Source organism: Acipenser ruthenus, chromosome 20 (assembly GCF_902713425.1).
Source record: "Acipenser ruthenus chromosome 20, fAciRut3.2 maternal haplotype, whole genome shotgun sequence".
NCBI classification, from domain to species: Eukaryota; Metazoa; Chordata; class Actinopteri; order Acipenseriformes; family Acipenseridae; genus Acipenser; species Acipenser ruthenus.
The window spans coordinates 3031538-3058797 of NC_081208.1; the positions used below are offsets into that span (position 1 = coordinate 3031538).

General features: G+C 38.3%; 2 protein-coding genes and 1 long non-coding RNA gene across 8 annotated transcripts; 1 reads left to right on the forward strand and 2 right to left on the reverse strand.

Annotated features, from left to right (window-relative positions):
* Window positions 1-2331: 2331 nt before the first annotated feature.
* LOC117963766 (NAD kinase-like) lies at window positions 2332-21040 on the forward strand. 6 transcript variants are annotated; one of them, XM_058993131.1, is made up of 13 exons: window positions 2332-2628; window positions 3345-3420; window positions 4399-4603; window positions 6784-6867; window positions 11639-11768; window positions 12178-12286; window positions 12660-12745; window positions 13683-13785; window positions 13939-14093; window positions 14599-14698; window positions 15022-15179; window positions 15641-15723; window positions 16262-21040. In XM_058993131.1, exons 3-13 carry the CDS (start codon window positions 4428-4430, stop codon window positions 16407-16409), a joined length of 1332 nt encoding a protein of 443 aa, XP_058849114.1. In that variant the 5' UTR covers window positions 2332-2628; window positions 3345-3420; window positions 4399-4427; the 3' UTR covers window positions 16410-21040. The 6 variants fall into 6 exon arrangements, with proteins under 6 accessions (XP_058849114.1, XP_034760767.2, XP_034760766.2 ...); XM_034904876.2 differs by having other exon boundaries at window positions 3345-3356; XM_034904875.2 differs by lacking the exon at window positions 3345-3420.
* LOC131698827 (uncharacterized) lies at window positions 6867-8628 on the reverse strand. Its single transcript, XR_009307848.1, has 3 exons — window positions 8428-8628; window positions 7781-7892; window positions 6867-7560 (listed from the first exon to the last, which is right to left on the reverse strand). It is a non-coding gene; the product is annotated as an uncharacterized LOC131698827 (long non-coding RNA).
* Window positions 21041-21798: 758 nt separating the features above from the next.
* On the reverse strand, window positions 21799-27223 carry LOC117963767 (uncharacterized). The gene is made up of 9 exons (XM_034904885.2): window positions 26996-27223; window positions 26609-26705; window positions 25602-25770; window positions 24429-24577; window positions 23835-24011; window positions 23627-23746; window positions 23277-23363; window positions 22973-23120; window positions 21799-22736 (listed from the first exon to the last, which is right to left on the reverse strand). Exons 1-9 carry the CDS (start codon window positions 27007-27009, stop codon window positions 22717-22719), a joined length of 981 nt encoding a protein of 326 aa, XP_034760776.2. The 5' UTR covers window positions 27010-27223; the 3' UTR covers window positions 21799-22716.
* Between the last annotated feature and the right edge of the window lie 37 nt (window positions 27224-27260).

Below are 27260 nucleotides of genomic sequence, written 5' to 3' on the forward strand. Positions count from 1 at the left end.
TTTACTTGTATGATATAACAGATAGTCCTAGAGAATGAAAATACAGCAGAAGCGTGTTATTGTCTAACAGAGCTCCCCTATTGTTAGATTGCCCCTATAAAGCGGTGTCTGTATTGATTCCAATGGGCAGATATTGTGCGTGTGTATATATTAGTTCCAACTACGGAGCATCCACTGCAGGGATGGATCTAAAACTCCTGTTGCATAGCAGTTTCACCTATTCCATGTTTTGCTACGAGCTTGATGAGCCCCAGTGTACAGGTAACAAGCTCAGGTGTGTCTTGGTAAACTCATATTCAAACCAGGAATGGATCAAACTGCTGAGCAATGGGAGTATTGTAGCTCCACAGTTTCAGCAATAGACAAGTTGTAGCGCAGCTAAAGTGCTCAGTGAATGTATCACTTGTTTAGTAATTGAGGAAGGTTATGGTAATTAGTGTGGACTAACATCCCCATCTTTGTTTAGCAAAGCAAAAAAATTGATAGGACTGCGTTTAAAATAAATAAATAAATACTGCAATACTCTGAAAGTAACATCAGGGCTTGTCCCTCAGAATGCTACTATTTAAACAGATAGAATGTTGGGTCCGCAGCATGGTTCGAATGAACATTGGTATTCTCATCACACATGCAAATTCAGTGCCATGTAAGTTAATGTAAATGATTTCCTGGGAAACGAGATTTGGGATTATTTATTGATACAACCTTCCCTACATTTCCTCAACCACAGATAATATTCATAATATCATTCAAATCCTTAGACACAGCTCTATTGTGGCAACATGAGCATGGTGATGACATGCAACGAGGGCTTACAACCACACTATACCGTGCTGCTGCCCTTGAGTTTACATCGAAACACTGGGTCTTCAAAATAAGATTAGCAGCCAAACATATTGCATAGCATTGAAATAAAAGTGGTTAGGTATAAAACAAGACCTGCTCATATTAACCCACAAGAATGGGTCGGGGGTGATCTTGAAAGGAGTGCTAAAAAAATGCTGTTTTTGCTATTTATACATTCCTTTTATATAACCTTTTGAGTCTTGTTTTTTTTATGTTAATATGTAAATGTTTAATATACAACGCTGTTGATAAACTGCTGCAACCTAGCTGTGAGTTGCATGTTTATATATATATATATATATATATATATATATATATATATATATATATATATATAAACAACATGAGTAAGGATTAGAATACAGCATTAATTTTTTTTTATCCCATATTAATAGAATGACAAAGACCTGCAGTGCCTGTTGTAAACCCTTTTGATGCATAGTCACATGTTCATGTACAGTTTACATGGTAAGTAGGAGTCATTCAAATGGTATATTCATGTTTTCACGATCCAGATCAAAGGGAAATACCCCTTACAAAACGCCAACATGCTCAACAGCCCGATTGCAAAACATATCAGCCCCAGGCGATGAGGGAGGCTGGCTTTATTTAAAGGTGTTATAGCGCCATCTTGTGTGCGTTAAAATGTGTGGTAATGGTGGATCAAAACCTGATAATCCAATCGAGCCCGATTCTCTGCATGCGTGTACCACACATACCTTTGAACAGAAAGCAAGTGAGGTGTTTCCGAGCTGCAGCACAGATCAATTCGGACTGGAATGCAGAGCGGTGCGGGAGTTTTAAGTGACAGGCAACTGGAAACAGCTTATAGGTACTTTGCCAGACCTCAGCTTTACAACCGAGTCCCAATCAATGGCAATTAACCTCTGCATTGCTCACGGTGTGTTGACAGTGAAAGTCACTGCCGCTTATTAGTGGCTGACGGCTTTGCTACCGACATCACCCACCCACTGTAAAAATGACTACATGGTTGGCTGTAATTGCTATACATAGAATACAATATCTTTATTTTTATATAGCGCCTTTCATAGTGGACCGCCATCACAAAGCGCTTTACAGAGGTAGGCTGTGAACTGAGTATTATATGCAGAGTCACTTACAATAGGACATTGATTTAACGTCTCACCCGCAGGATGGAGCACAAGGAGGTTAAGTGACTTGCTCAGGGTCACACAGGTAGTCAGTCAGTGGCTGGGGTGGGATTTGAACCAGTAACCTTCTGGTTACAACCACTGGATCACACTGCCCCCTAAACATCCGTATATCAATTAGAACTGTTTAAAGTAATTTAAAGAATAAACTTTAATACATGCAGACCAGCGTTCCATTATATATCACTCAGTGAGCTTGCGCTCCAGTCTTGAGCCGGACATGTAAGTGCACACTGTATATCTGTACTGCCTAGCAGCTTGCAAGTTACGTGCTAGTAGGGAACGCTGTTGGCGTACGAGCCGATATTTACGTAATCACGATGTATGTAATTCACGGCGCCTGGCGGACGAGTTTGGTGATTACGCACATTTGAGAATGCAACATCTCCGGAGCATGCGCTGTGGGGATTAGGTCTGAGTGGAATTCGCCTTGTTCCGTGTAAAACAAATAATTATAAGAAAACGGTGGACGGGCATGCAGAGAGGGGACGGCATGAGTGTGGATTGAAATAGAAAATAGAGTAATTTGATTCGGACGTCATGGAGGGATTCTGACTCGAAGAGCTTTCTCAAGAAGGAACAAACTAGCGCGGCGTTCAGCTGACACCAGGTAATGTAAAACACAGCCGATAAACTACAGCGCGCCAGCCTGTGCGGTGTGTTTGTTTTGTCGTTCAGTGTTAATACCGCTACGTTTTTAAAACAATATTCGCGGTGATGCAGTTGTCGGGACGTTTAAAATGATTAAAAATGTTTCAGCGGCGGAAAATATAAGGGAAGTTGTGTAAAAATGGGGATGTGGGAGTGACGACTTGCCTTCGGGGCAAAAGGTGAACACCGGGAATGGAGAAATATTTGTATGTGGTGGGAATAGTGTCAAACGAAGTCCTACGTGTAATTGGAGCCACAAAATAAATAAATAAACATTGATGGAATACCGATAGTTGCTGTAATATTATACCAAATCGTACTACTGTATTGTGTTTGTTTTAGTATGTTCTTACTTATTAGATCTATATTTTATTAATTTCATTAGGTAAAGGTGTGCATTTCTATAAAATGATCTCTCTCTCTCATATATATATATATATATATATATATATATATATATATATACATACATACATACATACATACATACATACATACATACATACATACACTATACACCATAGACCATAGACCTTCTATACACAATACACCTTACCCCTTACCCTTCCAGGCTTTATAAGAGCGAAATGGTAAACCGGCTTTGCCATTGTAAAGAAGTATATCTGGCACGGTGAACTTGCTAATGTGGATTCCCTACTTCCTGTCTTTATTTAGGAGGAGAACCCAGTAAGTACATTTGTTCTTCAAGAGGGTGACCCCCCCCCCCCCTATCCTGTAGGTGTTATGCAAGGTGAGGGCTGTATAGATGTGTTTATTATCTGAACACTGAGAAGTGCACAGTCATCATTACAGCAAGAACTGTGATAAACTCACCACAGCTGTGCAAATTATTCCATTTGTGTTGCTAGGAGGGTTGCAACAAATGAGTTGTGGTTTGATGCTGGAAAGCCAGATGGACAGTGGATCTGTTGGTTACTGTAGTCATGAAAGTTGAAGTAATGAGGTTAGGGATTAACAGGCGAACAGGGTGAAAGCTAGTTTGTCTTTTTGCTGTTTGAGATCCAGTGTGTACAGGGGTAAGCAGATCATCTATAACTTTAATGTGTTTTTTTTTTTTTAACCTTCCAGATATATGTGTATGTAAAATAATAAACAGTTTGGCTTTACAACCAGCTACAAACAAAAAAGCACATTTTTAAAGGAGTTTAGTTCACTTTGTGCCTGCAAGACCAGCACAGATACATCTCAACAGTGCAAGCACTAATACAAAGAGATACCTAAGTAGATCATATTTGATAAAATAACAATCTGACAATAAAATAATTCAAACTAATACTATACATCCAGAAATAATATCTATAGATCTATATCTATCTATCTATCTCCTATCTATCTATCTATCTATCTATCTATCTATCTATCTATCTATCTATCTATCTATCTATCTATCTATATATATATATATATATATATATATATATATATATATATATAATATATAAAGATATAAAGCACAGTTTGTTGGATTGACTAATACAAATGTATCCACATTCTTAAACCAGCCTTCTTAAACTCAAGCCATCTCTCATTTAGCTTTAAGACATTCTTAGACTGGGTAAGGGTGTTTACAGTAATTGGCATTTGTCATGTTACAGTACCTTATTGTTAGGAGGGTGAGATACCAGTATTTCTGGACAGGTCATTCTTTGTTTTATATCTAAAATCTATTTATGTCTACATTTTTTTTTTTTTTTTTTTTTTTTTTTAGTTTGAGAGAGAGAGAGAGCTGTGTAGAAAATGGAGTCAAGGAAAGACGCAGCCCGACCCAGAAGGCAGCAGGAGGCGCTGTTGGACTCGGCATATTCCTGCTGTGCTGATGGTGAAGACATGCGGGGCCGAGGAAATCCCATGCGAGGAAGAACCAAATCACGAAGCCTGTCTGCTTCTCCGGCGCTGGGCAACTCCGAGGACGTGTAGGTAGCGGTTCTGCTTATTTCATTTCGAAACGTTGGATGTCTTCTGACACCTGATAAGCAAATGTGTTTAAGTCCTGCGTTAAGGAAATGAAATACCACATCAGACTTGTGCAATACACATTGCAGGAATGTTTGCTAATGTCTGAGTCTTGCATAACCAGTGAAATTTGGACTGAGCTGTAAAAAAAAAAAAAAAAGCTTCAAAACTGACACAGCGGACTTCAGTGCACACCAAGACGTAAAGACAGTTATGGGTAGCAGTAGACGCTAATTCTGTCCGGGAATCATGAGAGCTAACAGACGAGGACTAATTTACAAAACTGCAGTTCTGCTGCAATGTGTGCACTGTAAGTACAGATCATTTGATCATATTTGTCTTTTTTTTTTTTTTCCCCCTGCAATGAGGATAATAATTGGTGCTGATTAAACAGTCCTACAGCGTCATCAATTCACATCTAGATGTTTTTGTGTTCTAGTACAGTTTTCCCAGGAGCCCTATTATCTTGTGTCTTTGCTGCAATTGTTTGTGTGTTAACAAGTCCAGAACAGATGGTGAACTATTAGTGGAAGACGGCTAATAAGATTTGCGTCTGCTGGTCACGTGACTCTAAAATTAGCTTCTCCTAAGGGAAGTAAACCTAAGGGCATCTCAATAGGAACCAGGATTCCTTGACAAGCCAGTTCATTCGTTTAATTCAGTTTCATTAGTTTTATTGCTTTGCCTTCTTGTTTGTGGTACCTTGAGGTCACAGACAGATAGATGTACCCAGATGAATCCATATTCACAAGGTTCTTGTTTTGGGTATCCCACTAAAAAAGTTTAAAAAGGATGATGTGATCGCACCATCACAAAAAAAAACAAAAAACTGTCGGATTCTCATTTTTCAAATGAGGAAAGTGGGGACTGCACCTTTGCAGTAGTCTGCTTTAGTACAGTTTTGACATCCAGTGTTATGTTCAGCACTACTGCTACCGATTCAAATGTATAGGAAAATAAGAGCTTGCCTAGTATTACTGTATATTTACAGTTTTAACAGAGTAGATTATTAAAATAACACTACAAACAGTGATCAGTATTATAAATACTATACAAACCAAAGTGTGATTCATTAAAAATTCATTGGGCTAAATTATATATGTGCCGTGCAGTTGAAAAGGAACTGTCAGCCCTACCTCTCCCTCAGCCTCAGGGTGTGTGTACCAATAGGAATCCATTCCGCCCATTTTTACCAAAATAAACACATCATTATTACCTACCCCGTGGAACTATTTGAGCTCAGTACTGAGCACTCTTTTAGTTTAGCGTGTTGTGTTGTTGCACCAAGGAAGATCAGAGTCTTACATCTGGTAAGGTGTGTTGATAAATTGGTGGCTATATGGATTTAAAAGTGTATGCTGCACACAAGATCTTGTTTATATACTTGAATGTATGTGTTGCACTTATGAATTATTTGCCTGCAAAATAATGGACGTAATATAATATGTAGTTCTTCTTTATATGGTGTGCTGTAGGGTTTGTCATTTTTTTTAACTATGTCTGAATGTACAGATCCTTGCTTTTGTATGCACATTTTCTCTATGGCTTCAGTGCGGTTCATTCTAATCATTAACATCTTATTGCTTAACTTTGCCAGTTTGATTAAAAAAAAAAGTTCAAATGGTTTGAACTTCTGTCGAATGTATTTTTACCCATGTGATTGTAAAACAAATGAGTGACTTGGCTTAAAAAGGGACGTATACATTTTTAATCACGTCTGTGGTCAGCTATTAGGATTTTCACATAATTGTTAACAGATATCAATTACAATTAAATACATTATTCGATTCAAATCAGGACATTAATGGTGAGGTTTTTAGGTATGGTATGGTGTACTGTACTTAAGTTGACCTGCTGGACAATATCATAGATTGAGATGGATTTTTTTTCTTTTTTAAATAAATAATAATAAAATTTATCAGGAATGATATCGCAGATTTGTGTGGTATCACTGTTCATGTTGGTGGTTCACCTTTCCTAGTTTGCAAAGGCCAGTACGTGCTTATGCAGATGTTCAGATGTTTAGTATCAATAATATGAGTAAACAAAATACAAGGTAACCAGGTGAAAAAAATAATAATAATTTGCATACAACAGTATGTTTGCACACCAATGATTTCATGTTCTTGTGTTTCCTTAGGAGGACGCGATCACTACATGGACCAAGCCCTGTGACCAAGTTTGGACCAAAAGCCTGCATGCTGCAGAACCCGAAGGCAATAATGTAAGCACCTCTCCTCCAATTCAAAACACCCTCAGCATTTTAAGGGCTTTAAGTCTGGTATTGTGTCATTGTTAAATTATTATTATTATTATTATTTATTTCTTAGCAGACACCCTTATCCAGGGCGACTTACAATCGCAAGCAAATACAAATACATTCAAGTGTTACAATACAAGTAATACAATAAGAGCAAGAAATACAATAATTTTTGTTCAAGTGTGACAAACCACAATTCAATAATACAGCAGATAATAGTGATAGTTACATCAGGATATGATTAAATAGTGATAGTTACATCAGGATATGATTAAGTACAAAATACTACAGGTTAAACACTTGGCAAATTACAATATTCTGAAGTACAGGATTAAATGCAGTAAAATAGGGGGCAGATAAGAGCAAAATAAAGCACATTTAAATGAAGGGTGATAGTGTCCCAGGATACAACAGAGGAGTTCTACAGGTGCTGTTTGAAGAGGTGAGTCTTAAGGAGGCGCCGGAATGTGGTCAGGGACTGGGCAGTCCTGACATCTGTAGGAAGGTCGTTCCACCACTGCGGAGCAAGGGTGGAGAAGGAGCAGGCTCGGGAGGCAGGGGAGCGTAGCGGAGGTAGAGCCAGTCTTCTAGTGTAGGCGGAGCGGAGAGGTCGAGTCGGGGTGTAGGGAGAGATGAGGGTCTGGAGGTAAAGCTGGACTAGAAATAGTAAATGTAGTATGTTATTGGCCAGTCGTACATATATAAGCAGATCAGTTTCCTTGAAAATGAGCACTTCTTTCAGCGTCTCTTCTAAAGCAGTGCTGTGTTTCTATACAAGATCAGTCATGAACACACTTGCTATTGAAGAGAATGCTGAAATAAATGCAGTGATAACGAATTGCTTCAGTGTGGTTTAAACGCATGTTCTCTTATTTACCTGTCTAATCCAAGCACACTGCAGAGGATCTAGAGCTGTAATTCCACCTTTTTCTCGATTTGAATTATTTTGGCTCAAGATGCACAGTGTGTTTAATCCACTGCGGGATGATCTGTGAATTGAAAAACAAATCATGGAGAAGTTGTTTTTCATGGTGAAACATGTCAGGGTGTTTTTTTTTTTTTTTTTTTTTTTTAAATCCTCAGTCTTAAAGGTATGCTCTGAACAGACTTTATGTAATTTTTTTTGACAACAGCAAGGTCGTTTATCCTGGGGAACTTGTTAGGTGAGCAAAACACTCAAATGACACATTTTGTTCAGCAAAAAAAAAAAAAGAATACTTTTCCAGGCACAAAGCAATTGCAACAGAGACAGGCTTGGTTTTTTGGCCATGCCTAGGTGATCCGTAATGGTGTCTAAACTAGCAAACGTAAAAAGAAGGAGCGAACTAATGCTGCACAAATAATTAAGATTTTGTTAAACATACTATTTCAACATGACAACAAACCTGGAACATTTCAAATACTATAAAACTAAACCTTTTTTTTTAATAATCATTTACACTAGCCTTCCTTTTTAAATCATGTCGCAGAAGTTTTCCAAAACAAATCTTCTTAATACCAGATTTATAAATAAACCTTGTGTACCACAATGTATTTGTTCTGAAATCCAGTCTTGCTGAATCCTTCACACTGGTGATTTAAAAAAAAAAAACTTTCCACAATGTTGTTGCACCCAGATTAGGGTTATTTCAAGAGGCTTTGTCTGTATTCCTTGTGCTTAGAAGGCTGGGAAAATCCAATAGTTTTTTTTAAATTTTTTTTTACTTCCTCTTGTGTGATCTTACCCGTCGCATGGACACTGCTTGAGTGAGTGGAGAAAGGCAGCCCAGCCTTTGTGGGCAGAGCCTTGATGATGTGTGATTGGTGGAGGCATGATTCTATATGTAACATAGAGCTGATTGGAATGAGCTATTGCAACTTGATATCAGATGTGCCGGGTCAGACAGAGGGATAGGAGAGTTTACAATAAGACAGGGCTCTGTTGTCATTTTATAGAATGGGTGCTTTTTACATGAAGTTTTACTGCAAGGCAATCGGTTCCAGTTAGTGCTACTGTACAAATACAATTTCCAATTTGATTTTAACAATCTGCTTTATACAAGTGGGGAGTACAGATGTGAAATAATTTGTTTTCACATTCTAAGTTGGCTTATTTATTTATTTTTTGCTAATATGGATAAAAGCCTATTGAAAGTTAGGTGTATATTTATATCAACTTGAAGGATCTCTAATACTCGCGGGAGTGCTTTATCAGGCAGGTCCGGTTGTTAACTTTAATGAGGTAGGTCACTGGAGACTCGCTTTACTGTGATTCCTGCTTAAAGAAGCACATCACATGAAGACAATGAAGATCCTCCAGTGTGTAAATGTAGCTCCGGTGAGCAGCACAGCGAGGAAATGGTAAGGATGCCTTTTAATACGATAAATTGCCAGTTTTATATTTATAGAAACTGTGATCTTGGAGTAAGTAGCGGGGTTCCAAAAAATGTAACGTTGCACGTGTGTTGCTACAACTGTCTTTTTTTTCCCCCATTAACATCCTGACAACTTTTTATACTTAAAACTTTAAAATCTGTTTCAAAGCTCTTTTCAGAATGATAGTGTATGGCTTATTGCCCACATTGTCAAACAGGTAACGCAGCAATAATGATCCATGATGTGCTACAGAACAGAAAAGCCAGAGCACTTGTTATGTTTTTTTATCGCTCTTCCTGCAGTGATTTAGAGGACAGATCTCGATAATACAGGTGCTATAGTTTTAATCTGACAGTAATGCACTGGGCTTGGCATAATACTATTTCAGTTCTCACAGTTCTCTGACTCATTTGTTGCTCCTATCTTGTATTTCTTTATTCACCATTATATTAGTTATTGGAAAATCATCAGCTTCTTCTGCAGCTGTTAAAACTGAGCTGTGGAAAGTACGTTTTAAGATGTGCTTGAAAAATACCCAAAGTCTCCGAGTCCATGATTCCCCCAGGAAGAGCATTCCACAATCTTGGTGCATAACTGCAGAATGCTCCGTCACCCATTGAATGTATCCTTGTTGTTTGGAATAATTAAAAGACCAGAGTCCATTGACTGGAAATTCCGTGAAGGAATATCATTGTATAGCATGGAGCCAACCCATTTAGGGCCTTGTAGGTCATCAGCAGAACGTTAAAATCAATACAGTCAATACAAGGATGCCAAAACAGGAGTTCTATGTTTGCAGGATTTGCCAAATCCAGCCTTAAGTAAATGTTGTTATTGCCAGTGCCAGCATGCAATTTAGATTGCTGCTGGCTACCAATTGTGAAATTCATTTGTCAAAGATAAAGATATATCTTAATAGTAATTCATTTTGATGTATTTTGTGCACTTCACAGTACCAGAAGCTGATCTTGTTGACAGTTTGCTTACAGTCCTGAAGGCATTTTCACCTGCAGTTAACAAGCATTTTTGTGAATCAAATTGGGATACTCCTTACAAATGAATTATGTTCTCAAGCTCTGCTAAAGCTCACAAAGTAAGATATAGAGAAACTATTTTTGAGGGACGGCACCTTTCTGCATTAATTTTTTCTTTGTCTAAACCTAGCGTTATGCACATTCCTCTGTATTCAGGAAGCTGGGTTTTGGTGTGGTTAAACACATTTTGCTAAATGAACAGTTTTATTTCCCCCCGCCCCCCTGTGTACTTCCTTGTTGGTCCTGAAATGGGACATTTCAGGTCAATAAGGAAGGCAGTGAACTTTTATTAACTAATTTCCACTTCAATAAACAAAGAGGAGAATATGACCAGTAGTCATTCAATTTTTTTTTTTTTTTTTTTTTTTTTTTTTTTTTTGAGTTTTTGTTTAATTGCTGTTTGGAAGGATGTTAGTCCTGTGATGTTTGTCTTTGCCTTCTAGACTTCAAACCTGTTTAATGACCTGTCTTGAACCTATTAAGACAACCCTAAACATTGTCTTTCTTCTTGGGAGGTTTTTAGTTACAAAAGGAAGTTTCAAGCTCCATATTATCTGCAGTACGTTAATAATTTCACAGAAAAAAAACCCCAGAAGTTTGATTCCATTGTTATGAAGTAGGAAATAAGGAAGGGATATTGCAATATTAACAACCCTGTCATTGTAGTGGCATGTTATATCGCTGAGTTTTAAATTTAGCCCAATAAGGCATTTATTTCAGGACTGCACAATGGTCAATGTAACTTTGCCGTTGGGCACTTTAATTACATGCATTCCACAGCTTGACCAATTTTGCCTTTTTATAATAACATGACCAGTTTTGAAAGGACTAGTGATTGAAAAGTGGTCATGGTCGTAACTCTCCTCGTTTACCGTCTAATTGCAAGTTTTTTATGCTCTGGTTTTAAAACTCAATATAACCTTGACATAATGAAATGCTTTTTAAAAAGTGTTCCGTGCTGTGTTTGCATGGTTATGTTGATCACTCTACAGCCGGCACGGTTTATATATAACATGATAAGATGCCATTGAAAGTTAGGTAACAGTACATATAAACAGCTATGATTGGCTGACTGTATAGCTGAAGCATCTGCCACAGCCAATGTAGGAATGAATTTGAGAAACTTTACCAAGAAATATAGAAAGAAATGGAACCATCGATTAGACGTTTTAAAATACTAGGCAAGATGTGGTTTGAATTTGTAAGTATTTAATTACATTTTTGTTATATATTTATGTGCACTTGGTGTTTATACAGAGCTGCTTCCAACCAGATAAAAATCAAAAATACAAAAATGTTCTACATGCATTTAAAAAAATGCTGTATTTTATTTTTTTAACTTTCAGGCACATTCAGGATCCAGCTAGCCAGCAGTTAACATGGAACAAGCCTCCTAAAAGTGTCCTTGTAATTAAAAAGATCAGAGATGCCAGTCTGTTGCAGCCCTTTAAGGAGCTGTGTATATTCCTTACAGAGGTAGGAACGCTTTTTAATATTACTTGTTAAACTTCATTTTAAAGTAGATATAGTTCCATCCTTGCTCTATTGCACTGCTAATGTGTCATTGTAGATATAACCTTGTTATAATCCTAACTGGTTGTGTCCTAGTTCATATTGTATTTTAGTTGTAATATTTGCACTTACTGTAAACTATACTGTAATTAAATATTCATTATGCATTGTAACCCTGTACTGCCCTGTAACACCTGGGTAAAGACATCTGCCAAATAAATTAATAATAATGCAAAAATCCCCTGTATCAGGTTTAGGTCTCATATTTATTTGACATGCAGCCCAGCAGTATGAGAATAATCTAAAACAAAACCTGTTTTGAATTGTATTCATTCCTGTGTGTTTTTTTTTGTTTTTTTGTTTTTTTTTTAAGTCAAAGAACATGATCGTCTACGTGGAAAGGAAAGTACTGGAGGATCCGGAAATTGCAAACGATGAGAGCTTCGGTGTGGTGATAAAGAAATTCTGCACCTTTAGGGAAGGTATGGAGGCTTTACAAATCTTTGTGAAACAGGTGGGGGGGTATTTCAGTTTGCTTGGTTAACAGAAGGATAGCATTCTGATATGCTGTGTACTGTATGTTTTAGAAGTGATCTGAATTTATGTTTTTTGCAGTAATTGATAACCTTTAGTGATTAACATAAACAAATGTAATACATTATCTTGGTGATGAAGCGTTTGAAGCCTAGACACGACATATGTGCACTTTGAAACTGGTCATAAACAAACACTGTAATGCTGTTGACTTTTGTCATTATTAAATCATATAGGTGCCATGTCTCTGGGATTTATTTCACTAACTGTATGTGTAAGTAGGCCTGTACTCTTTCATGATTTTAAAGAATTGTGTTTCAGACTACGACGACATTTCTGACCGAGTAGATTTCATTATTTGTCTGGGAGGGGACGGGACCTTACTCTATGCTTCCTCATTGTTCCAGGTAAGATATCACAGTTTTGATCTCTGAAATGAATTCCTGCATGCTATAAATATAAAAGGAACAGGCTCTTCCCATGTCTATAAATGTAATATTGTTCCCAGAGTTCCTAAATCATTATGTAACAGTTCCTTTTCTAACCATATGCAGAAATTCATCATGTACTGTAATCTATAAAAATGCACCAATTTTCAGTCACTTTGTATATGCCTTCATACATATTTACCATCAGTGCTGTTTGAACTGAAAACAGTGGGCTGATTGATGTAGCTTGATTTACATTGTCCACGCTATTGGTTAAACTTTCAGCTGTAGAAAATGGGGAAATAAAAAGGCGTTTGTTCAACAGATGTAGCATTACAAAGCCAGTTCCAGACACTTGGTTTGTATAGGAAGCATTAAGCTTTGAGGGTACAGTAAAGATATTAATATAACGCTGGCCGAAAAAACATTTATGTACTTGAACTTGCGAGGTCAAACTTGTGAGTTAAATTGACAAACGTTTCGGCCAGTGCCTTCTCCGTTAATGAGTGCCAACAATAAATTCCTAATGCTGAATCATGAAAGAAAATAAACCAACAACCATATAAGCAGCACGAGCTGAAGAATGCATACACATCCACTGCAGCGTGCAACTGACCCCAGACAGTAACTCGTCTGAAAACAAAACCAGGTTCATCCTGAAGAGCCACATTTCACAAATACGATTCCTGTTACTCTTTTTTTTCACTTTCTCACTGAAGTTGCTTTATTTGGGTAGTTGATGCTTTTTTTTTAAGATTTCTAAGAGATGGCCTGGGAGGTGGTATGTTAAGTAGTCTACACCAATCATATAATATTTATACTGAAGATGTAACCCATCAGATATTGAGGTGGGGTGAACATCATATACAAACTGTGAAAAGCTTCTGGGACTAGAGGTGTTCATTTTGATTTTTAGGAAAGTGTTCCTCCGGTCATGGCCTTCCATCTGGGCTCTCTCGGGTTTCTCACACCCTTCAATTTCGACACCTATCAGTCTCAGGTTACTCAGATTATCGAAGGTAAGAACTGTGCACGGTCTTCGCATTGAAAGGATGGGCCACTGCTGTGTCTGGCTTATTGCATGATGAAGTACCTTCTGTCATAATGTTCATCAGCTGGCATGGCTTTTGAATCATTTTGTTTTCTGTCGTTCTTTTTAAATGTTTGTTTAGGCAACGCTGCGATTATTCTTCGAAGCAGACTAAAAGTAAAGGTAGTGAAAGAACCTAGAGAGAAGAAGAAAGCGGTTCAAGACAGAGGGGAGGAAAAAGGACTGATCGTAAAAAATGGGGAGAGCGAGATAAGCAGACGCACTGTGCAGTACCAGGTATGCCATGACGAGTGAAGCAACGTGTATCACGAGGGATTTCGTTGGTTCAATTGAGATTCCAAAGCACTGTCTTGTTTAAGAACCGCCTCCTTTTTAAGTAAGACGATTAACCCTTCATTAACCGTTGCTGGTTGGGATATGCATACTGTAGTAAACACTTGGGGTCAAAAGGCTAGTCTGTGGGTAGATAAGAGCCATTTGAAAAAAAGGCCATCCTGCTTATTTATGTGGAAGGGCAATGCGCTGTCATCGTGAATGAAGAATCTAGAGGCTTGGTGCATCACTGTGCAATGCTGATGTTTCACAATATTCGTGGCGCCATGGAACCTCTTGAAGTTACCACAGACTTGCAGGTTTTTGCACACACATGCACAGAATCTGTTTGCTTTTCTTGAATATGTGTTCTCCTAACACATACGCAGGTCTCCTATGTAATAAACAGTTATTTAGGTGATCTCATCCTATGTGTACTAACTCAGTATTCCTGTCTCGCGCTGCATAGGTTCTGAATGAAGTTGTCGTGGACCGGGGTCCCTCTTCATATCTTTCCAATGTAGATCTGTTTCTTGATGGGCACCTCATTACCACAGTGCAGGGAGATGGTGAGTCCTGCACTAATTGTCCTTCCTGAAGTCCATGTGTGTTTTGGCTTTTTAATGGTAAATGGTACATTTAGTGTCACTTATTTTAATTTAAAAAATGCAAGAACAGTCATGAACTACCAGCTCGTTGATCTAATTACCAGTCATGAATACAGACCAGTAAGTATCGCCTTGAGTCTCTTTGCTACTCGGTCTTGCATTAAACCCAGGAACGGTGCTGTCAAATCTGAACACAAGGGTCGCAAAGATAAAAGCTGGAGTTTTGCAGAGACCGGTGTGTTTTTTTTTTTTTTGAAGGAATCTTGCTTTCTCTTTTCCTTTAGGAGTCATTGTCTCCACCCCAACCGGAAGCACTGCCTATGCCGTGGCGGCAGGGGCTTCCATGATTCATCCCAACGTTCCTGCCATCCTGATCACACCAATCTGCCCGCACTCCCTGTCATTCCGACCCATCGTCGTTCCTGCAGGGGTGGAGCTCAAGGTACACTTCAACCCATTTTTCTGGGTTAACAACTGCTGTTAACAGTTAACGGTTACATTTAAACTTTAGCGGTTAACAAAATTAGAGTAACTTTTCATACAAGATCATACATTCACACCTTCAACAGCTACTGGTCATGAACTCAGTAAATACATAAATATGCAGGTAATTGGCTAAGTGGGTAAAATGCAAATTAGAATTTCAAAGTTTCTTTTAGTCAAAGTGAAGGAGATACGATTTTATTGGACTAACTAAACAATAATTAATCAATAAGCTTTCAAGACCTGATTCATTATTGTTTAGTTAGTCCAATAAAAGGTATCGTTTGTCTATCATCTCTGGACTGATACGGCCACCATTTCATCTATCAACGTAAGTTTCTTTTAAAGGCCAAAGTGGAATACAGATGTCCTGCTGGATTGTATCCTTGTGTTTTGTGACTGTGCATGTTGTGTCTTCAGATCATGCTGTGCCCTGATGCTCGAAACACTGCCTGGGTTTCCTTTGATGGGAGGAAACGTCAGGAGATCTGCCACGGAGACAGGTGTGTGAGATGACTTTGTGTTTGAACTGCCTCTGGTACTGTATATACTGCTGGCGTCTGGTAATAATGACATTTTTAGAAAAAAAAGGCTAAACAAATTGTATAGACAGTATCTTAATGATCAATTATTGTTCCAGCCCTACAGCTATGGCTGAAGGTTTTGCATCACCCTATAGAATTAACTCATTTTGATTCATAAAGTCGAGTGAAACTGGCAGAATAATGTTACGTTAACATATTGAATTACCGGATTCTGCCGAGTCAACACCAAGAGGGTGTAAAGTTGTCGTTACGGCAAAAGCGTTGACTCAGGCAGGAGTGAAATTACAGGCATGCTTAACATTAGAAACTTGAGATTAAACAAAATATATTTATTTATTTATTTTTTCTCTATCCTAAAATTGTAGGTGATGCAAAACTTTTGACCATAGCTGTGTATTCTACGTGGCTGTGTATCATTTTTGTAAGCCATGTTTTTTTTTTTTGTTTGTTTCTCCCATGCCAAACTTGATCCTTCTCTGTTTCTTTCCTTGACCAGTATTACCATCACTACCTCCTGTTACCCGGTTCCTTCAATCTGTTTCCGGGACCCTGTGAATGACTGGTTTGAGAGCCTGGCTGAGTGTTTGCACTGGAACGTGAGGAAGAAACAGAACCACTTCATTGCGGAGGAAGAGGAGTACTGAGAACGACGAGCTCGGCATCGTTACACATGCGGGTGTCTTTGTGCAGGACTTGAAATTTAAACTGCGTTTGTTAGAACACCACATGTCATTCAACACATGTTGAAACTTCTCTGTTCATAGAATATTTTGTTCCCCAAAGTATTTATTTTAAATGTAACTGAATAGCCCACTGTTCAAATTGTTAAATTTCATGTCTGAAAGAAAATATACTGTATGTTTTATTCAGAATTGCTAAAGACTGAAAACACATTCCCTGCAATAAGAGTTAGTGCCTTAGACATCTATTAACCAGTATACTTCCAGGAGGAGCCGTACTGCATTATCCGCAGTTTTCCACTGTGGTTTGAAGGATATTATGCACGTCGCAAAATCATGTTTGTAAATTATTTTATAATTGTACAATAATGCGGTAGGTTAGAAGGAAACGAATATAAAAAGTTACTTGAATATTGAAAATATATGAATGCCAAAGTTACAATTCATCTTAAAATTCTGGCATGTCTTCCATTCTCTCATCTGCTAAAAGACTTTAATACATGAATGCAGTTTCCTGAATTTGTTACATGCTAATTGGTGGAGGGGGGGGGGGGGGGGGTGGAATTCGAGCATTGAAGTTAATAAACCCCGCCCTCAAACCACCAATCTGATCAAGTGAACTGAACGAAAACAGTTTTTCAATTGCTCAAGCTGTTTGAATAGGCTTTTAATTCAATAGAAGTACTTTTTAAAAAATTATATTTAATAAAGGATGGTAGGTAGAAACGTTATTGCAAGATTGTTTTGGGACCATTAATTGAATGCATATCTTGCTCGGAGGTGTAAGGTGTATGACTGAATTCCGAATATTACTATCAAAGATTTTCCGATTACACCAATGCAAAAGAGAGGGAGGGTTCTATTTATTAATTAACATGTAACCTTGTTTTTTTGTTTAGCCGTGTGTTTAGTGTGTAGCTTTTTATGATTGCAGTTTACAGAGATGTTACACAGCAGTTGATGCTATGTAGCTATATATACCCTATGATTTTAAGTGCTTTCTGATTTCTAGCTTTCATTTTTGCTGTAAAACAAAATAAGTGTCTCTTAGTTTTATTGCAGGTCCATTCGGGTTTCAGTACTTCTTACCAGCTTATTTTATGATACGGTATTTCAAGTTATTCACGAATGGAATTAATAGGATGGGTCTGTTTTGAACTGGTGCTTACTATATATTTCTTTTATTTCTTTATTTTCTCTAACCTTAAGTGAAAGTTTATATATATATATATATATATATATATATATATATATATATATATATATATATATATATATATATAGCTGTATTGAATGGAAGATTTTTTGTTTCTTGTGACCAGACATGAAAAACAAATCAAAGTATGAGGAGGGCTGTATTGTTAGTCATATTAAACTGATAGAGAATGGAGTTTCTCTGCTCTGTCTTTGCTTAGCATTGCCTGAAAGTGGTCTCCTGTCTTTTTGCTCACTATTGTTGAAATTCCATTTCCAGGCTGTGTACAGTATCTGAACCACTCTTGTTAAAAAGGACCATAGCAACCCAGAAATGATTGTAAAGCCCATGGTGATGAAAGTGTAGTGTACAGACGTTTCTTCAGAAATCTGTTGGTGTGTATTATTAAAATGAGATGATTTCGCTATCTCTATATATATATAAAGATTCCTTTGCATTTTGTGCATTTGAAGTACAGTAATCCGTCGCGTTCTTCGCCCATCACATATCCACCCTCACCGTGTATCCACCATGATCAAGCTCTTCAGCAACGTGGATTTATTATTGAACAGAGAAGATTAGTTCAGAGATTGTAGATCCTGCCAAAGTTTTCATACACTGTGTTGTATGTGCTCGGTGCGCTGCCATTGCTGGTAGTGTCACGTGAGCTGCTCAGTGTGTTGATATGGAAATAACTCCTGTTCGCCTGCGGGGGGTGTATCAACTTCAACCTCCGTCTCGATCTCCTGCCTGTCACTCAGCAGTGAATGCACGCACCCACACGGCAGACGCCTACTCTGGCATTAATACCCTGTATCTTTCTAAACAAGGGATTTAGGTGAGCTCCCTAATAAAAGCTTAATCTCACAACAAGAATTGTGTGAATATAGTCATTGTTACAGCTGTGTATAATGGGATTTAAAACAGGATTCATTCATCCGACTTTTTCCATATCCGCCCTTACTCTGGTCCCACCGCAGTGGGATACGTGACGGATTACTGTATTGCTTTTTTTTTTTGTCAAGGGTTGAGTTCCAGTTTTATTTTTCCTTGCCTGGTATCCAGCAAAGGAGTACAGTGATACGGTTCATAACAACCTAAATATCCATTACAGTTTATAAGGGGTTTGGAAAGCGATCTTTAATTTTCCTGGCACAGCAGTTGTGCTATCCTTTAAAAATGTAGCCTTGTACATAACAGCTCTTGTTATAAAGATAGAAGGTGGTGTTGTGTAATTTCATTATTTTCTGTGGCAGTCATGGTTTTAAATGTGCATATAAGTACACCTGTATTACCCGGTGAAATATACACCTTAAAAGTCAGCTATTTGAATGGGCAGTTGAAGCAGAAAAAGTATGTTTTGAAAACATGTATTGCTATCCCTGGGATAAAGAGGGGACAAGAGTCTTCTAGGTGATTTTATTTTTACGTGTGCAGTAACATGAAAAGCGTCTTGCATGATACGTGCAAGGAAGAGGTTTTTAAGATTTTAAAAAATACCTCTAATCCAATGAAAATGGCTTGCCGTGGAAAATGCAAAAAGGATATCCACCATCTATTTAACTTGCACAAAGATAGGCTACAAAATTCAACAGTATTGCAAAAGTAACCTGGAATGGGATACTGCAACTTTGGTAACGTGATCACAAGTTTTGTAGGAAAACTGGGTTTAGCTTTTTGTATGTAAGATTATGAGTGTTACTTAAGAGGTTTCAAATACTTTGTGTAATAGTTTTGTTTTTCTAATTGTTAATGCTGTCGGATCTCGATAAATATTGGTGATGATATTGAAATATATATACTATTTTTCAGGGCCTTTTAATAAATGTAGAATAAGCATTTTTTCAAGAAAAAGAAAATTCTGTGTTTTTTTTCTTTGTGAGTTACACAGTATGTTGCAGTGATATTGGCACAGTGGAGGGGAGGGGCAGGCATTGTTTGGATCCAGAAATTCTTACTTAACCTCCTTTTTATCATTTTTTTTTTTTTAGACTAACTAATAGCAGGCTCATTGTTGGAATTAAAACTGTAACAAGATTGTATACGCACATTTGAGATATATTTTGAAATAAGTAACTTAGAGGCCAGTGTATTTGAATCCTAAATGAAGATTCAGATACCACCACTTGAACAATAGTGTCATTAAGGACTCCTGTTAAATACAAGTTGTTGTACAGTGTGTAATGAATTGGCATCTCAGACCATTGAATTGTATGGAAAGGCAAGGGCTGGGCATGAAGCCCACGCCATACTGTTTAAAGACAAACTTCTTCCCATTTAGCTGAAGAGCAAGTTATTGCAGAGGTGAGTACGTGCCTAATGCTGATGTCAGTATTAACTCAACACCCGCTAGGAGAACATCCATTACAAGTGTGTGTCTACCAGAGCCCCAGCTTCACAATACCATTGTTACATCATTTTGATTGCTGTGAGCTCTGACTACACCCTGTAATAAAGTCAGTCTTAACATCTGCCAAAGAAAACAAGTTTGCTTAGTGTGTAAGGTGAGGCGTTAGTTGAGGTTTACAATATGTTATCATTGTAGAATCTGTGTGTGTGTGTTGCAGTTTATGACTGTCAGAAATAACAAGAAAACAGATTTTAGAAACAGGTTTATTAAAAATGTTAATAAAAAGTGCTTTAACATGGTATGGAGATGCCAAACATGATGCAAGTAATATATTTACAGGGTATGTATTTTTCTATACCATAATCGTGTTTTCACAGAAGACAGTCTTTTGGTATACTTTGGATTAATGACGTGAAGGAAGGGCATCTCTCTGGGGTCCCGTTCCCCTCTGATTTAAAATTAATTTACATTTAGTATTGGGCCCCATGCAGCATCATTTATCCAGAATGGTCCCGGGACATTCCCACAAGCCTTAAACGTGCCAGGGTGCCTTACTGAAGAAACTATGTTTTATACACAAGGCTGCTGTATTTTACAAAATGTTAGCTTCTGTATAAAATGTAATTATTCATAGAAATAGGCAACATTTTCTAAACAAAATGGTTCAACAATTTCCAGTGTTTTATGAACAACACAGCAGCACTCTCATTGCAAGAGATCCGATGTTGGTTAATGACCAAAACTGTTAAAACAATTTACACAAGCATTTTTATAAATTAAGAATGAGGACATACACACTGGTATATATAAACCACTTAATTACAAAACTAAACGTGAGCACTTGTTATTTCCAGTCATTACTTAAAAAACAATTAAATATCCCCCATTCATAAAAAAAACTGCACTAATACAAACCCTCTCCCTTTCTCATTATCAAAACTATACTTTCTTTTGTCATTTAATAATGTGCAATACAGCCAGGAATTTTGCAGATGAATACGTACAAGAAGAAAAAGTTAAAATAAAAGTACAATTTTCAAAGTCCTAGATTGTCTTTTAGCAAAAAATGTTACAAACACAAAAAGACTCGTAATGAACCCGGAGCAAGTAAATCCTAGCTCACCTCATGAACCCAATGGGCATTACATTGAAGAAGAATCGTATTAGTAACACTGTTATTTAAAATGTTAAAACAAAAAAAAGTGACTATGGAGAGCTGTCAATCAGGTTTTGGCACAGTACGCCAATGTTAGTAATACCATACAAGACAGACATCCACGTTGGGGGTACTCTCAATATTCTCTGATGCATGTAAAACCAGGCTCTCTCCACTGTATCTCCCAGCACAGGATACATGACCTCATCAATTGTGATTATTCAAATCAATGGTTAGAGCACATGAGGTCTAATATAAAATGCATCGTCTTTTTTTCGGTCATTTCTCAATATCTCTGAAATGCCAAAAAGCTTGCCTGGCTAAATCCCTATTTTATTTATTTATTTAAATTGTGGGTTTCTACCCATCACCACAGGATGAGCAGTAACCCTACACACTACGTTTTTTAAACGTTTAATTAGTGCAATCATTCAAGAGACCACAGTGCAAGAGAGGAACCTGGAGGTCAAGTGCCAGGAGGTATGTCATCATTTAGTTTCCTTTCCATTCTGAACATGACAGCATGTCTCCTTTTCCACAAGGTCAGTATTTAAAAAAATAAAAATAAAAATACTGAGGTGACCAGCACAGTAGATTTTTTCTAATACTGCTTAAAAGTGTACAATTAAGTGCAAGAAACAGTTGGTTGAGAACAACATGCACTGTTTATGCAATGTTTTTAGGTCAGGGTTTTTTTTTTTTTTAAAAGATCTCACTGGAAGGGACGATGCTTTTAACCAAATTAAAAACATATCCTAGGGCTTAACGGGCAATGCTGTTATCTCCCAAACTAAACCTTCAACCTTTTAACACATTAAATGTTTGGCAGATTTGTAGAAAACCTGACTGGATCTTATCTAAAAATATATATCATGCAGTTATTACAGCATTTGTATTGTACAGAATTAAGACCCACTCCTCAATCTAGTGATTTTTTGAAAGCATGGCTTTGTGTTGGACTGGGGTTTCTCTTTGCAGCCATAAACAATGTAATGGGTTCGCTAAGGACAAATCTTAGGTAAACGAGGGAAATAGAGGTAAACGAGGCACTTCTGCTTATTGGGAACGTCATACTATGAGATTTGGTTCAGTATCATTTTTTTAAGGTGGGCTGGGTTGTTTTAATTTTGAGTGGACCACGACAGTAATGGGTGAACAAAATGGGTGCATTCTGATATTCTTGAACAGTTTCATCCGTATAAAAATACCTTTACGCTTCTTTTTCTGTTTTGGCTGAAACACAGAAAGAAGTCTTGGGAAGGAATTTGTCTGAGGTTTGGTGTTACGGTAATGATGATAATGCAGTAAACCACAAAACTGCAACTGTGTTTCTTCTAATTCTTGTGCACCGTCTGTACATAAGATGCGACAAACCACCTGGTTGGAGCATCTCATTGAGATTACTCATAACCTCCATTTATCTCCGATTTCCATTCCTTGAATTGAGCAATCAGTTCATGAGAGCAGTCCTGCTGTACAGCTTGCTGTGCTGGCACCCCATGGTGGTCAGAACTTTGCCACACAGCTTGGGCACAGTGATGTCATCTTCAAATCAGGAAACAATGCTCTGCTACTGCTCAGAAGCAAACACTGAAAAGCAAACAGGTTTGAATTGCAGTGAATGAGATTTAAAACAATGGAAAACTGAAAGAACTGTACATGGGTGTGCACACAGATCCAGGACAATACAAGAACATGCTGCCGATATGCTAGTAGCTCTTCAACTGACTACTATTGTTTGCGCCCCTGAGAAAAGCGCTATTGAGGCCTGAATAAAGAGACTGTTCCTATATAGACTGGGCTGGGAAACTCAGTAGAGTACTTACTCCTCTCACGCAGCCCCTGCCCAAAGCTCCGATACAGCCGAGTCAAGGACCAGAAGAGGACGCCTTTGATCACCACGGAGATGATGGAGCCGGTAATTGCAGCAGCTTCCAGGGCGTACGACCCCCCTGCTCCCCATTCTTTTATAATCTAAACACAAGACCAGAGCCTGGCATCAGAACCTTGGGACAATGCACATGGAACTGGCACAAAAAGAAAGTTCCAATGGAATTCTGAATAATAAGGACATTCCTACAGGGTTAGAGGATGTGTATGTGGGGAACATTTCATAGAAGCTGTGCTTACCTGATACAGTAAAAAAATGAGATAGGCCAATTCTGGTAAGTTCTGGAGGACAAAAACCCAGACAAGAGGCTTCAATTCTTTTAAGACCTGGGAGGAATAAAATACATTTATTTCAGTGTAAGCTTAATGGTTACACACCGTTATTTAATGAAACAGCTACCAGTGTGTGTAATGTTTGTGTGACTCATTGATTTAACTGACAGTGCACATATAACGAAAAGCAGGAGTACAAGCATGACAACCTGATTGTCTTTGATCAAAAACCTCCACACTGACTAATAATACCCTTAGACGTTTAAATACTTTTCAAACAATCCCTGGTTAGGAGTGGCAGGGTCTGCTGTGCTTACCGCTATCATCCCTACAGTGGATGTAAGGCACGCCCAGAAGATCCCAAAGCCCAGGATGATGCTGTGGGAAAAGGAGATGTGGTAGATGCCTGAGGTCAGCACCAAGATGCACAGGCAGATCTGAGGAGAGACAGGAGGCCGCGGTTCACTTAAAGATTCATTCAAACGGAATGCGAAAAAAGAACTGAACTTTGACACGTTTGTTTACCTGGGCCTGCAGGTCGAAGGTTACCATGGAGAAGCAGACATTGAGCAGGAAGTACTGCTCCTGCAGGCTCTCCAGAGCCCCGCCCACACGGAACGCCATCATGTTGGAGCTCCGGATGAGGAGCGTGCTGCAGATCACGTGGAACAGCCCGATGCACACGATGCACACGAACCGCACCTGCCAAGAGGAGGCAACCTTAACTACCACCTCTAAACACCCAGCCATTCCCACAATACCTCAATACACAGAGACTAAGGCACTGCATGTGTTTGTAATGCTTATTCAATTGGGATCAACGCTTCAGCAGTGTAGATTTTCCAGTTTACAATCATTGAGTTGGCCCTTAAATAATACCTCTTTTTTATATACTACAACAGGAATTCACAAACCCCCACCCCAACAAGCTTCAGTCTAAAGTGGTAGGTGAGTCGCTGCCCCTAGTGATTATTTGCTGCAACCACAGCAAAACTTTGCCAGTCAAATGAACAGTTTCCCCTGATATATCTGCCCTATACATTGGGCTGTTTCGCATGTTTGTCTTGAATCTACAGCATGCTGAGTGTACGATTCCGACAGCATGTCGGGGCGACCCACCAGAATGAGGCTGTCCTTTTCGGGAGCGGGGAGGACGGCGAAGTTAACAACCGAGCGCATCATCACCAGCACGACGCTCGCCACGAAGACGATGAGCTCCTGGCGGTTCTCCTGCAGAATCCCACGGGTCACATAGTAACAGCAGAACACTGCGGAGACACCAGCACACAGCAGCTGCTATTAAAGGACCTCAGCTTTATAAAGTGCTGTGTCCCCTTCTTGCAATCTGGCTTGAAATCAAGTATAGTAGGTGTTTAGCATGGGATCGTGGGAACTCATGAGGGAGCACTGTACTAAACTTTATAATTCCTGCTAACTAATTCTACCACCGCTTATCCTTTGTGATGAAGTGCCTTCAGACAGCCAACTTTGTGCTACAGGCGTCTACAGAACACAACTTCAGGGTATGTTGTCCTTTTGCTGATTCGGATGAAGAGCTGATTTATGTTGCTACACCTTCAGAGACATTCAAACATGAAGGGGAACTAGACTAGCTAGTTAGGGGAAACGGATTGCACAATTTGAACACGAGCAGCTGAGTTAAAAAAAAAAAAAAAAAAAAGCAGAAATAGCCCTATATTACAAAACCAACTATTTACTGTAAAAGAAAGTGAACAAAAGAGACTCTCCTTTTACTGACCACACCTTTATGTCTTGTGACACAGTGACCATCTCTCCAACGAATGACTAACATGACAGCCTGGTGCCTAAACTCCCCTTTAAAGTGCTTTTGTCCTCATTTGAGGACAGGCTACTTTGTCATTTTTTGGAGCATTTGAAACTTAATTGTTTCTTGAACTATATTGTTATAGTAATTTTGTTAACTGCAAAAGTCAAGTCTAAATGGAATGTATCAAATTACATAAACACAGCTTGTGTTCTGATTTTTCAATGAAAAATGTATTTGGTACTTAATGGGTTAAGGAATTCTCCTTTTTTTAAAAAAAATAATGATCCATCTCCCCATACACTGTGCTCTAAAATACCCATATCAAGTTCCATCACAATAAACCACTCTCTCTATATACTGTAGGTAAAAACGGTGAAGAAAATGAAATGCTGAAACTATAAAGACCTCAGAAGATTCATTCCCCTTGAAGAATGCATTGTACAATGGAAATGCACAGTGTGCTTAGGCGTGCCATCTGAATTAAAGAAATTGCACGGACTCACAGATTCCCACGAGCTGTACGAGGGAGATGGTAAAATCCTCGTGGTGAAGCGGATCCTGAATCTGCTTGTAAATGTTCACAGCAGTGACTGCCAGCACTGCTAGCAGAGAGACGATGGTCAGGCAGTAATACAGCTTCACCAGGCATGTCAGCTCCGACCAGGGCTTGATCTGAAACGAGACATAATGTTCAATAAAACCGCCGGTAGTGGTTTCAGAAGGGATGCAAATTTAGCTGGTCCACAGTTAACATCACAGACGGATCACAGGCACATTAAAAGGCCATTGAAACCTGTAAGGGCACATGTTAGGCATGCAAATATATCTGCACAACTAGCAGTCTTGTTTATGGTATGTTTTGTCAAAAATAAAATATGTGGGAGAGACAGGTAATATATAAAAGAATACAGAATCACCTAACAAACATAAGGAATACAAAATTAAATCAACCAATATTTCAACATTTTACAATAAATAAACATAAATGACCTCAAATATGTAGTTTTATAGGAAATAAAATGAGAATGTACAATATAGAAAAATAAAGGAAAATAAATGGCCAAATAGACTGAATACCTGGTTTATATAGAAAGAAATAGTAGATTATTACATCATTAACTATGTAATAAATTACATCACAAGCACATTAATAATTTAAATAGAAATGAGTGTAGTTAAATTATTAAGAAAATGATTCATTTGGCAGACGCTTTTATCCAAAGCCTTACAGAGACTTGGGGGGGGAACTATGCATCAAAACTGCTGCTGCAGAGTCACTTACAATAAGACCTCGGTTTTAGGTCTCATCTGAAGGATGGAGCTCAAGGAGGTTAAGTGACTTGCTCAGGGTCACACACAGTGAGTCGGGGGGCGGGGGGGCAAGCGATACCTCAGCCCAGTCTCTCCGAGTAAGTGTAGTTTAATAGTGTACTGTTACTAAACGCAAACGAGAACAAGGTGACAAATGCATAGGTCTGGTTGAGTGCCCTCAAGCGTTATTGATACTTACTGGACCGCAGGGAGTGGGAATCAGCTCCCGGTGCCTTGGTCTCAGGTTGGGGTTAGGCAAGTCAGCGCTGTCGCTATATCGGTGGATGAGTAGTGGACTGAAAACAGAATTTAAAAATGTAAAAATGAACCGCTACTGTACGTTATGCCGACGCACTAGAACAAGCAAAAAACTTAAACGCGGATTCAAAAACATTACAGATCCGAGCGTTTCCTCGCCTGCCCTATATTATTATTTATACTCACCTGATCGTATCAAGTAAACTATTGAACGTATATATTGAAAGTAAAAAATAAATATTCCATATGCAATTATTTTCTTAAGACGCTAAACTGATGAAAGCGAGGACGTAGTGCTATTTCGGTGCAAAACATTTTTGATACCCACCTGCGTTCATCCATTTTCAAGCGTTTTCATATAGAAATTCTTCGTGCATTTTTTTTTAAATTAATACAGTAAAACAAATCGCTGCGGTAATTTGTACAATCATATGTTTGTATTCAGACAGCTTCCGGTTTTGTGAGTTTTTGGTATGTGATCACGGGAGGGTCATAAGAGATCTGATGACGTTTTGTTAGACGGCTGCTTTCATGAAAAGGGCTTAACCGCGCCACTCAGTGGAGCTTTTTAGCATTGCAACTCACTTTTTATC

Bases quoted from the DNA above. Each gene is read 5' to 3' on its own strand.
- LOC117963767 (XM_034904885.2), bottom strand. The intron at 24,578-25,601 runs GTGAGTCCGTGC...GTGTCTCCGCAG, and splicing joins CGTACAGCTCGTGGGAATCT to TGTTCTGCTGTTACTATGTG. The intron at 22,737-22,972 runs GTAAGTACTCTA...TTTGCTTTTCAG, and splicing joins GCAGGGGCTGCGTGAGAGGA to TGTTTGCTTCTGAGCAGTAG.
- LOC117963766 (XM_058993131.1), top strand. From the start codon at position 4,428: ATGGAGTCAAGGAAAGACGCAGCCCGACCCAGAAGGCAGCAGGAGGCG. The intron at 14,094-14,598 runs GTATGCCATGAC...CGCGCTGCATAG, and splicing joins GACGCACTGTGCAGTACCAG to GTTCTGAATGAAGTTGTCGT. The intron at 14,699-15,021 runs GTGAGTCCTGCA...CTTTTCCTTTAG, and splicing joins TACCACAGTGCAGGGAGATG to GAGTCATTGTCTCCACCCCA.